The sequence below is a fragment of the Vanellus vanellus genome, assembly GCF_965231255.1.
Source record: "Vanellus vanellus genome assembly, chromosome: 9".
NCBI lineage: Eukaryota > Metazoa > Chordata > Aves > Charadriiformes > Charadriidae > Vanellus > Vanellus vanellus.
In genome coordinates this window covers 20538221-20550494 of record NC_138914.1, presented here as the reverse complement: position 1 = coordinate 20550494, position 12274 = coordinate 20538221, and the positions used below count along the sequence as shown (strand labels likewise).

Sequence of the window (12274 nt, the reverse complement as noted above, 5' to 3'; positions counted from 1 at the left end):
TTAAACTGGAATAGAAATGCTGGTGTCAACAGCCTGCCCAAAGTTGGGCATGGGAAAGGCCTACATACAATTAGGTTACAGCTCCAACGGCTACTAACCTCCTCTCATCCTGTAGCACAGATGAATAATATATGATTCCAATGAGAAAGCAGGTTGGTTTAGCCAGTGAAAGCAAAATTTAAGAAATCAAACAGTACATAAAAAACAAAGGAGGCAGAGTTTGTTGGAAATGATACCTTGGAAATCAGTGCCATCAGCACTGGTTAGATTGCCTCAGCACCTATGAACCAATGCAGGGAGATCACTGCACAGATATGTACAATCCTGCTCTCAAAAGAGCCAATTTCTTCTTGGAATTGCCATCTTTCCACTGCCTGCAGCTCATGCACCTTCCAGCCTGACAGTTCATAGAATCCCTGATTTCAGCAATGAGCTTTCACTTCTGTACAGCAAAGAAATATGTCCCTAGTGCAACTGCTTCTACTCATGTGCGTCTCAGAACTGAGAGGAAAACAGTTTCAAAATCAGCTTGCCACATTACCCCCTTTTCCCCCCTCCACTTAAAATTTTATTTTTCAGCTTCTGCAAGTCTCTATGGCTTGTGTGCCATATGATGTGGTTAAGAAACTGCAGAAGGAATAAACTGTCCACTGCACAGGAAGTTAAAAAACATAACGGAAAGGTGTAAAAAGAAATTAAAAAGGAAAGCAGCAACCTCCTGTGCTGGCCCAATTGCTTCTGTGGGCTGCAGACATAAACTTGCGGCAGTAGAAAATCGGTTTGCTGTTCTCCGAGTCCTTATCTCTCTCCTTTGTAGTCAGACCTGGAACAATGATGCAAGCTGCTTACCAGGAGTTGTCCCTACTGCTCGCTGATGCCGTGCTCCCACGCTACCCTGGCCTGCTCTTCCTTTCCACCACTCACTGGTTGGGACACTTTACGATGCAATGGGCGGTGTTTGTCGTCATCTTCAATTATCATCCCCTCTTCGTTCTCCATGTTTGGCAGCCGGGAGTGGTAAGGTTTGGGGGGTAGAGCAGGAGGGTCCATGGTGTCCTGAGGAATGACTCCAGATGGAGCAGAGTGGCTTCGGCATGGCTGGGATTTGAGCGACTCTAGGACATCAGGCTCAGAGAGACTGTACCTGACAGGGAGGTAGGGTGTCTCTAGGTCTTCGTCAGTGTTCCAGGCTTGGCTGGGGACAGAATCCATGGTGTCTGTGCGAGGAGGTGGTTCAGAAGAATGTCCAAAATTGCTCTCGCTCAAGGAGGAGACACCACTGCTGGCACTGCCGGATAAAGTGGAGTTACTTCCATCTAGACCAGACTGCGGACTGGTGGGTGATGCAGGGATAGGATGAAGAGGGGACTGTTCAGAGAAAAACAAAACCAGGTTAAAATTGACAATGAGGCAACACTGAATCTTTTGTGTTGTTCCACATTTCAGCTTTTGGCAGTGATGTTAACAATGGTGCAGTTCCATTTATGTTCAAAATGTCAATGATTATTGGTTTATATGTGCACTTCCCTGACTTGTATGGATGTACTTCTTGTGGGCAGACAAGTGCACTTAACAACACCAGAGCTGTAGAGAAACAGTAGTTGAGGTGATAATCAGTGTGCCTGAAATCACAGCATATGATGCAAAGAAGGAAAGTGGAAAGGCCTACAACACGTGTTAAGTTATTTCTATAGGATTCAACTCTGGAATAGGTTTTCTCATGTGTAAGTTACTAGCATGTTAAAAATAGTGTTTCTGTATTCAAAAGCTGCTTGGTGGGAGTGTGTGTGTGTGAGTCCTTCAGGACTCTTACTATTTTCCTTCTACATCTCTCTGCTCTCCTGCTACTTCCTTTTTACCTTGCGCAACGTTCGTGCAGGCAGTGCTGGAGGAGCATCACTGAGCTGGTGATGGAAGGCATCAAAGTGCAGTGAGTAGTGTCCTGGAACGAGACAAGGATCAGAAACACAGACTTGTGTTGCCTCGCTGCAGCGAAAGAGCTGGGGTTTTAGACTCTGTAATGCCAGGAACAGCTGCAAGTGCTGGTAACTCCACTCCAACCTAGGGCTTCCTTTCTGATAGATACTTCAGAGTGCATCTGTCACATCACAAAATGCTAACAAGAAGTTAAGCGCAGTGATAGATTTCCACCCACCCCTGTTATCAAGGATCTCATGGCAAGGCAACAGGCTCGTAAACATTTGAAGTTTCATTTAATAGCTTTGTAACCTTAGATTAGTGCTGAAGATGGTCACTGGCAAGATGCCAGGCCAAGCTTCAACACTCACACACCCAATTCTAGTCCCAAAATACACACGAGTCCATATTATTATAAGGACTGCAAAAAACTTGAAGATTTTGAAAACAAAAAAAAATTGAAAACTTTGTCCAGTGCTAACCTAGAAGACCAGGAAAGACTCGGAGTTTTTGTTTCTGATTGTTTTTATAGGGGAAAAAAAAGGCGAAGGTCAGCTTTCAGGCGGTCTAGATTTATCTGTGCAAGACTGCAGGCATTATGCAGCAGGCCTGGTGGGCGTTTCCTTACCATGGGGCAGGCTTCGGGGAGGCACTGGTGGGGCCAAGATGCTCCCAACGTGGGCAGACAGGAATGGCAGGGCCTCTCTGGTTCCGCTGTCTAGGCTCCAGCTACTGGGCGCTGCTGGCACGGCTGAAGGATTGAAACAGATGTAACTTGGGTAACATAACAGGGCGTTTGTGGGGCCAGAAGGACTGGCTTTCCAGTGAGCTCTTTAGTAGTAAAGAGACAGATTCTAGGGACTTAGTGAATGGTAGGATTGAGGGCATACAAAGACATCGTCTAGTCTACAGTGTGTTAAGTTTATAGGTTGCATTGTTAAGGAAGCGAGAGTTAGGTGATCACAGGGTTAGTCTGCCCATCTCCCCTCCAGGACCCCTGTGGCTCATTTCTAGCAAATCGGAAGAGCAGTACAACTTTGTTAGGTTGTTGGTTTGTTTTGTTTTTCAAACAAATGAGTAAGTAAAAATGAAATCTCACTGATGGAATGGCAGCTAGATCTCACTTGTGAGCTGTTCTGCTTGGTGGTAAATGACGACAGAGCAGAAGGGAATGTGTGGCAGAACCCTAATGAAACACAGGAAGGCCTTTTGCTGCACTACAGTGGCTAAGTGAAGACCAAATAAAGGACATGAAGGAGATTACACCTCAGTCTGTTACAAAAGAAATCATGACTTTAAAGACCCAATTTACTAAGATACAGAGTTGATAAAAAGTTTTGATGACAAAATATTTGAGGACAGCAGTTCGGATTCCTTATGTTATAAAGTCACCTGAAGAGATCAAGTCTGTTGATCAGGAAGGAGAGAGAGAGAGTATGATCTTTGTGACTTTAGTTTTTCATAGAAATAAAAACTTCTTCTTTCTAACAACATTTTTCAAGATCCTGAGAATTCTGTCATCCTTAAACTTTATTAAAATGCACCTTCCTTTCTTCCAAACACACTGCAAGACTTGATTCATTCTGAGAAGACAGACATGCAATAAGCAGTTTCTTCAGATTAGCAAAGAAAAGAAGAAAGGAAAACAAAGTAATTCAGTGAACCTACCAAAGAAAACTGAGATTAAAAATAACTTCTTCCATCTTCAGTTTGGAAAATGGAAGCCCGGAGAAATAAACATGGGGTTTGACATCTGAGGAGGATTTCTCCTTAATTAAAATGCCTGCAGCCATCTTTGGCGTGTTTCTTTTCTAACATGACTTTGAAAGATTTCTTTGGGTTTTTTTTCTCCTTAGTTCATGAGTTAGCATGAACACAGGCTCCCCAAGACCTAAAATTCCCTAAAGTAAAAAAGACCACAAAGCTTCATAAGACTGAATAAATCCCATAAAAATATAAAAGTAAATGTTATTTTCAAAGAGACACCCTTAAACTGGGAAAGGCATACAAAGATCATATGAAGAATCTCGACACAGTACAAGTTCAAACCAGAGGATAACATCTCAACACAGGTAACATAGCTTCAGATGAATTTTCTGAGCACCCCTGCTCATGCTGTACACATACATAGTGCTTTAATTTGCACTATTGCAGTTGGTGTTGAAAGGCTAAATAAGAGGGACAAGATGCATAACAATGCCACCCATGCTAGTCTGTCCTGCAATATACCAGCATCAAGCGAAAAGGACAGAATGAAATCCTATTTACTTGGCCTGTAAAATGATGGGGTTTTGTAGTTTTTTTTTTGTTTTTGTTTTTGTTTTTTTTTTTAAACACCAAGATGCAGAAGATTATGAAGTACAGAACATGGTACCCCACTGCCTAATCCATTCATACTTTATCAGTGTTGCCTCAGTCATGGCCTTTCAAGTATTTAGGAGTGCTGGAAACCATCCTGAGTTCGGATGATTTTTGAGAGTGGCTGCTGCCTGATAAACCCAGTGTTTTTTCCAAAATGCTTCGGGGAGGAACCTAGCCAGGGAGCTCTTAGTGTTCTGTTCTAGACCATCTCTCTCTCTAGAACAGTGCTCAGTTGTTCAGTAGCCAAGCTTAATTAGCAGGAAAGCTGCATTTGAACCATTCTGCTCTGGGCGACTGATGTCACCCCGCTGTCAATGAGAATTACTGAGCAGAGCTTCTGACATGCAAGGAAGGGGCTGGGTGAATTCACGGGGCATGACTGTTAACAAAAACCAAGGCAGATGGCATCCTGACTTACAAAGAATGATGAGGGCTCAAGGGCTGCAAAAAATGCCTGTAACTGCGTTTATGCTACCAACCTGGCTGAAGAACTGGGATTTCCGTTACACCGTCCCCTAAGAACAATTACTGACCATTATCTGTGTCTTTCATGGCTCCTTTGGGCCTCCTTGGGATTACGTCTTTGATCCCCCTTTTCTTTGTAATCTTGCATAATATTGCCCACAAATACAAATTCAAGTTTTTTCCTAGACAGGTGATGAATATTTATCTACCTTCCTTTTCCACATCTTTTTCCTGTCGAGTATAAAGATCTCATTACCTCTGTGATAAGTTGAGTGCAAACTAACACAGCTAAGATGGAGCTCTTAATCCCTCACCCCCTCGTCTTAACTCTCTGTTGTCATCCTTTGTTATTGTCATCATTCTGCCATCTATTCAGAACTGTATGCTGGCATTTGGTTTCAATCAGGACCGCTCTGTAAGGCTGTCACATTGTTGACTTAGTGTATTCTGATTTATTAGAAAGTCTGAAATAAAATTTGGATTTTTTTTTTTTTTTTTCAAAAAGACACAATTTAGTTCAGGCACAGCTACTGAAACAAAAATACTGATGGAAGTCTAATGGAGTGCATTATGTAGGTCAGACTAGAGAGGCGCGATGGTCTTTCCTGGCCTTAAAAATCTTTTCCATACACGACTGTTGCTTGCTTAGGCAGCCTCCTTGTTGCAGATTTTGACTCATGAATTTTGCCCACTTCTGCTTTTTCAGAATGCTGCTTTTCAGATAATTTTTTTGAGCCCATCGCTTTGTCCATGGCACCCCTTTCACAAGCTCCTCCTTTTCTGTTACAAACTAACTCCTTTTCTTCTTTCATGCTTTTTTTTCTGCAGGGGCCCTGCCTATTTTTTTCAAAGCTGTGAGTTAAAAAAGGCATACATTACTAATGCTAAACTTAAATAAATAGAGAGCGATTACAAGAAACGTTAGTATTACAAGAAATGTTAGTATTTTGAACAATAAATGCTTATTTAAAAAAAACAACAATATATCTCATTATGTAAAAATACAGTCCAAATCTTGAACTTCTCATTTTCTGCTTTGGAAGTTTTGCTTGATAAAGGCTGCAGGATTTGTTTCAATAACAAAATGCTAAACTCAGAAGGCTTTCTGAAATAAAGAGGTTTGTGCAACTCCACCCTTCTGTGAATGATCTGAAATGACTATAGGTTGGCAGAAGGCCCAGTTAATTAAACTGTTAATTAAAAAAATGTGAGAGAATGCACTCTGCCAGGAAATGTAGAAGCCCATTTGTTACTTGCTGTAGCATGACCAGAGTAATAATATTTTAGAAAGCATGCATGCTAACTAGGAAAGAGAGTACCTTTCTCAGCCACAGACAGGTTGGGATCACTGCAAGGTTTGCATGGTCCAATCATTTGCTGGATCAAGGCGCGCTGGAAATTTGGAGGCTAAGGGAAAAAAAGTTAGCACAGAAAAGTAGGAAGAAAAAAAAGTGAGACAACAGGTGGTGCAGGACCCTGGAGCTTTTTATTTGCTTTTTTTAAGCTAAGACAGTTTTTTTAACTAAAAAAAAACCATGGGAACCTTAGGCTGTGTCTACATGAGCAAGTACTGCAGTGCAATATTAGTGGATCTCTAGAGCGTAACAGTGCTGAGGACCCACAATTCATGGTGCTTCTGTTCTCTGGAGGAGTTCTTTCAGACTAGCTCTAGCCTGGTCTTGTGCCCAGTATCAGCTCAAATGAATCACATGCCCTTCTGGAGCTTACCTTTTGCTTTGGTTTCACGTGAAAGGATTGAGTTTGCATGCTGTGAGACAGTTCTCTGGTGTGAACTGAAGTGCGATGAGTGGGCATGATCAGGAGATTCCCTTCAAAAGTGCGTGACAGGGCCAGATTATAACTCTTAAATGTAGGCACACCCCAAATTTTTCAATTTGTCCAGAGAAAGTAATAGATACAGGCACAGATTGTTTGGAGACCCTGTATCACTGTATTATTTCAGCCTCTCATGGTTTTTGATACCTCTGGAAATCTCCATAAAGCTCTATTTAGAATCAACTTTGAGGCTAGACTGCAGTATGGCCATGGTTCTAGAAAAATTAATAAATAAAATGGTGTGACTGCTTGCAGTGGACAAGGGCTCATAGAATGAAGTTGGGAAGTAAGAAGAGTACATTTTAACAGCGCGTATCTGCAATTTTAACAGTCATTACAATTTTTATCACTTGACTACCAAAGTGAGTGGCTCTAGGGGGGAAATAGTATGAAAAGTTCTGTGTTGCCTCTAAAAACAATCCCAAATTGTGCTTTCCAGAAATAAAAAGGGAAGCCTTAAACTGGTCAAAAATAGTGAAAATAAAGGAACAGTTTCAGGTGGTTGAACTGACATAAAATAGATTATATCTGGTACCTGTCCATTCTCCATGATAGCTGCGGGATACATGGCACTGCTGGGTCGGTCTCGATGGGTTGGCAGTAACATCATCATCTCCCGAGAGTGGCGGTACTTATCTGGTAGAGAGGGAGAGCCTGTAAACAAGTGAGAATAATCACGTACACGTGACAAACAACAGCCATGTCTCCGCATGCCCAGTGATCTAGTCCTCCTTTGCAACTTGTTCAGACGGATGATCTTACAGGACTCAGGAAAACATGGTGCTGAGCCCACTAAGCAGCTAACTGTTGGTAGGGTGCATAGCACGAGGATGAAATAAGAACTGGCTTGTTACATACAATTAAGGATATACTGTGTAAGGTGTGTAAGATGTATGTGTCCCTAGTTGTATGTTGCAAAGTGCTTCCTCTTAAAAAAAAAAAAAAGTGGGCATCAGTGTGGAATCAGCTGCAGCTGTGCTGTACAGCGCCTAATGCTCCCTTGCCCCGTAAAGTATTGTAGAGTTACAGAAATGCCATAAAATTTGGCATTTTAGGACTGAATGTAGAAGAAAGGCATAAAAGCTGGAGATACATCATTCAGTTAAAGCAGGAAGCTACAGGGAGCTACTTCATTCCTCAGTTCCGGCAGAGAAAGTCTGAGGTGTTGCCATTTAGTTGGTGATACCTTGGTTAGCTTCCTCTTTGTTACAGCAAAACAAAACCCAATAATAAACGGAATTTTCTATAAATGTGGGTTGCACTTGGCTTATAACGCCGCTGGGTAATGTATGATTACTACTGAGCTTGTTGGTATACTGAGCCATTTTATGACAACTGGACATAGCAACACTTAGAGTTACATAGTAGGAATATGCTTGACTTAACTGTTAGTTATATATATAGTTGTCATTTAATATATTAGAGTATTTCATGTAAACAGCTTCCTGGTGCATGGAATTATTTGGGACTCGTCCTTCAGGATGAGTGCCACATAGCAATATGCCTTCTGATATGCAACAGCTGACAATGGAATTGCCAGAAGAACGATTCCCATCAGTGATTTCCTAAAGTCTGATACTACTGATACACACATCCCTTGGGATGCACAGTATTAGGCAGGAATTGATGTTCTGAAGCTGCTGGAGTGAGCTTTAATTTGCACTGATTATTTCATTGCGTCACAAACACGCACTTAACAGATGGCAGCACACAGCGCATTACAGAGCCATGCTGGCTTTTGGGGAATACATGCCCCCTTTTGCAAACTTTCCACAATCACACACATTACCTGAACAGCACTCCAACGTATGAGCAAAGGCATTGGTGCTGGTTAATGCAGCTTTTACCCCAGCAAAAGCAAACATGCAGTTTTTGGGACTGATATTCAGCACACAGTGGAAGGAACAATGTGTCCAGCAGAATGCAGGATAAGGTCCTACAATTGCAACAATTCCGTCAGGGGTGGCAGATCCCAGATTAATCTATACCCCCACCCCGACATGAACAGCCGCAGAGTATCTGCATTCTAGTTCCGAACTCATTTTCTCCCCAGACATAAAACAGAAACATAATTAGACAACATTATTTGCTCTTATATACAACATCAGCTTGGAAAACACAGTGTTAACGCTTTATGCTGAGTCTCTTTTACTCACACATCACAGATAGTCCTGTTTCTGCAGGACAAATGTAAGGATGCTGAACTTTTAGGTGTGCCCAGAACTACATCACAGCACAACCTACACTGTAAACTTTTCCCTTTTATTTATCTTGTCATCCTTGCTCTTTTATATCCAAGATGCAAACCACCTCTATGTACCATCAGTTTATATGGGATTATAGTTTCCACAGACCTTCCATTGCATGACCTGAAAAATCCCACATGTGCTAAATATGGTGGCAGAGTCTAGTTTACAAAACAGCTCTGCTCTTTGGTATCCTCATTTTGTAAATAACTATAGCTATAAAGATTGTAACAGGTTATGCCAAGTATCCAGTCTGCAAACAAAATTAAGTACTGATACCTCTGAATTATGGGCCACAAGAGGAGTGTCTATAACTGAAGCTTTCATTAATAATCAGGCCTGCTTCTTTGGACAGATACAGAGCACAACCACCATGGCTCCTTTTGGGGACTGGCAAAAAACTTAAAAAACAAAGTCAAAAAAAGCTCTGAAAACCTTCCAGAGCAGCCAGTGGCCATAGAGAATGCTGCAGCATGTATCGGGGCTTATTCCCTTTAGCTTCTAGCTTAGTACACTGGAGGTGTGCAGCCCTGTATGTACTATTAATGAGAAAGGAAAACTTATGCTGAAGCCAGAGGTAGTTTTTATTTTTTAATTCTGAAAACGTTAATCCACTTGTGACAAGTACTAGTTTTAAGGAATTAAACTGAAAATCAGTGTAGTTAAATTCCAAACTCAATTAATCTTTTCTCCTTATTCATCATTTTCATTACTGTTATGAAAGTGCACTCCTACATCAAATTGTAACTTTTTTGCTTTAAGAAGTAAGTTTTTAATGTAAGTATATGGGTTCTTGCAAAGTGCTGAATAAGACACTGGGACTCATTGTGTACACCTTAAAGAGGGGGCTGTGTTGTGGAAGCAGCAGAGGTGCCTTAAGAGGTGAGTCATCAAGTGTCAAGTGGGAGTTGCTTTTAGAGTGCATTGGAGGAGTCCCAAACATATTTAAATGAAATTACTGAAAAAAAATCATAACCCACTCCTAGCTCTTTCCAGGCCTTTTTGTGTTATAATTTCAGTTTAAAGAACATCAGCTTACATAATGTTTAAACTCCAGTAAGGTTAGAGCATTGCCTCATGAGTCACCTCAAATAAAGCCAAAACAAACTCTGAATTTCTTATTGATCCTTCATACAACAACAGTGTTGCTTTCTTGATAAGGAAGAAGCTACACAAGGGTCAAGCCAGGTGAAAACTGAAAGGTACATACTTCACAGAATCAGGGAATTTTCAGAGTTGGAAGAGACCTTTAGAGATCATCTAGTCCAACTCCCAAACTTGTTAGTCTAAAAAATAAAGTAACTAGCAAAGTCTTTATTGTTAGCAACAGAATTGGAAAAATCTTACTATATTCAGATTACAGGTCTATTTAAGACTTTTGCTCTATCTTGTGTATTATAACTAGTGTAAGGTTTGCTGCTTTAATCTGCTGTTCAGTGATATGATCAAATCATTACTCGGCTGTCTTGATGACAAACCTTTAAACAAAATGTTGGATTAATGGCTTTATTATTTTCTTTGGACAAGCCAAATAATTTGCTGGTGTTGCTGTTTTAAACAGTAACAAAAAGGTAAATTTTTGAAAGTGGAGATTTAGAAATAAGGTTTAAATTCCTGCTGGATTTTAATACAGAAGGCTGTGGCATCCTATGGTCACTAATGGAACTAATCTGTCTTACAAAGATACCCATTTCCTCAGAAGAGTGTTAGTAGCTGCACTCCACAAAGGACTCTGCAGTTAAACAGAGAAGGTGGTGTGAGTATCTGGATAACGGGATAGATAGTGGTTTTTCACCTCTATATTAACGTTTGAATCAATGAGAGAAGCATCTAAACATCTGAGAAAACCCTAGAAATTGTATATAAACATGCTCAGGTTTAAAGCCACAGGTAACAAAGATGCTAAGTTGATAAATTTAGTTGGCCTGTCAGAAATGAATTGTTGGCCTTTGTATACTTTCCGTCTGAAAAGTGGTTAACTGCAGCATCGTGACTATCATAGCTTTGTTGGCAGTCTCAGCAGAAAGGCCAAGGATTGGATGGGTCATGGTGACTGAACTATCCTCTCACCTCTAGAGGTGGTCCCCTCCAGGACAGAGATGAGGCACATTGGTGGGGGCAGCGTGGGGAAGCTTGCACGGCTGCCGCCCATGCTGTATCTGTTCTGTGGATAAATAGAGGGCTTCAGCCTCCAGTGTTGTCAATCCAGCACCTTTCACCAGCACTAAATTAAAAAGAATATAAATAAATACAAAAAAAAGAAAAAAAAAAAAAAGGATAGAGGTGCATTGGCAGAGCTGCACATGTAATGTTTGTGAAGTACCTCGCTCCAGCCAGTGATACTGGTCTCTCATTTTCACAAGCATCCAATTCACCCAATTAAAAAACAAAACAAAAGGAAAAATCACCAAGGAGAAAAACAAAGCTGTATTACCACAGTGGAACTTAAGTGTAAGGGCTTTTCTTGTTATGAACAACTCCATTCCAGACAGCAGTGTCGTACTAACCAGAGTAGTGACTTGCACACAGAGAGCATCTGAGACTTCACTAGAAGTGAAATCCCATAAACACAGTGGGTAATGTCTGAATGCTCTGCTCACCTAACTTAAAAGTGAACAAACCTAGCAGAGAAGAAATGTTGTATCATAGGCTATCAAAACATGTTAGTAAAAGTGAAGAATAAAATAAATATACATATTGAAGTATTTTTCAAAATCTCTTCAAACTCTTATAGTTTCCTCATTTGCAGTCATTTACACTGTCTAGTTCTCATCTCTGGGAGGTGCTGTTGGCTCATCCATCAGCACCATACCCTTTGTATCATTCATCACTTTGGTTTCTAAGCAACAGTAAAGAATACAGTAAAGAGAGAAGTTGGTGATGCTGTGAAGTCATCAAGCTCCGAAGGCTGGCACAGCCTGTCACTGTGAGCACTGGATTTTTAAAGTGGAAAACAGCCTGAATGCTCTGAGCACCAAAACCCCTCAGATCCCCCCAAACATTCAGACCTCGCATGCCAGCTGAGGCACATCCATTTAAGGACGTTTTGCTGACATGACAGCCCTGTACTCAGTTCCAGCTTGCCTTGCCTGTTATGCCAGTTTTGTCTTGTCACTTTACTATTTGAATTGTCATTATTTTCCTTCCAGCGCTTGGTAATTAGTGAAGCTATTTGCTTTTATTTGATGATGTCCAATTCTCACCTTCCTACTCCATCTGATCCTTCACTTAAAACACTTTGATGCATCCATGCCATAACAACAGCCAGTCAATTAAGATTTTCTGCAAGACTGAGCAAAAAAGTCTCAAGCTGGCCCGAGAGAAAGGGCCCTTCTCCATATTCTCTGTCCATAAGGAGACACACAGTTCCCCTGTATGGGGGAGAAGGGGTAGGATTTAAACGTCAGCCTCTATCTCTGACTATATGCTGGATATCTTCTTCAGATGCC

General features: G+C 41.2%; 1 protein-coding gene across 1 annotated transcript in view; it reads right to left on the bottom strand.

Moving 5' to 3' along the window:
* Positions 1–861: 861 nt before the first annotated feature.
* The window catches only part of DOCK3 (dedicator of cytokinesis 3), a gene marked incomplete at both ends in the record, with an annotated part of 218058 nt that continues 206645 nt past the window's right edge, over positions 862–12274 (bottom strand). The window contains 7 exon segments of the mRNA XM_082487547.1: positions 862–1368; positions 1860–1942; positions 2546–2668; positions 6063–6150; positions 7115–7233; positions 10896–10911; positions 10913–11049. Coding sequence (XP_082343673.1) covers positions 862–1368; positions 1860–1942; positions 2546–2668; positions 6063–6150; positions 7115–7233; positions 10896–10911; positions 10913–11049 — 1073 coding nt within the window.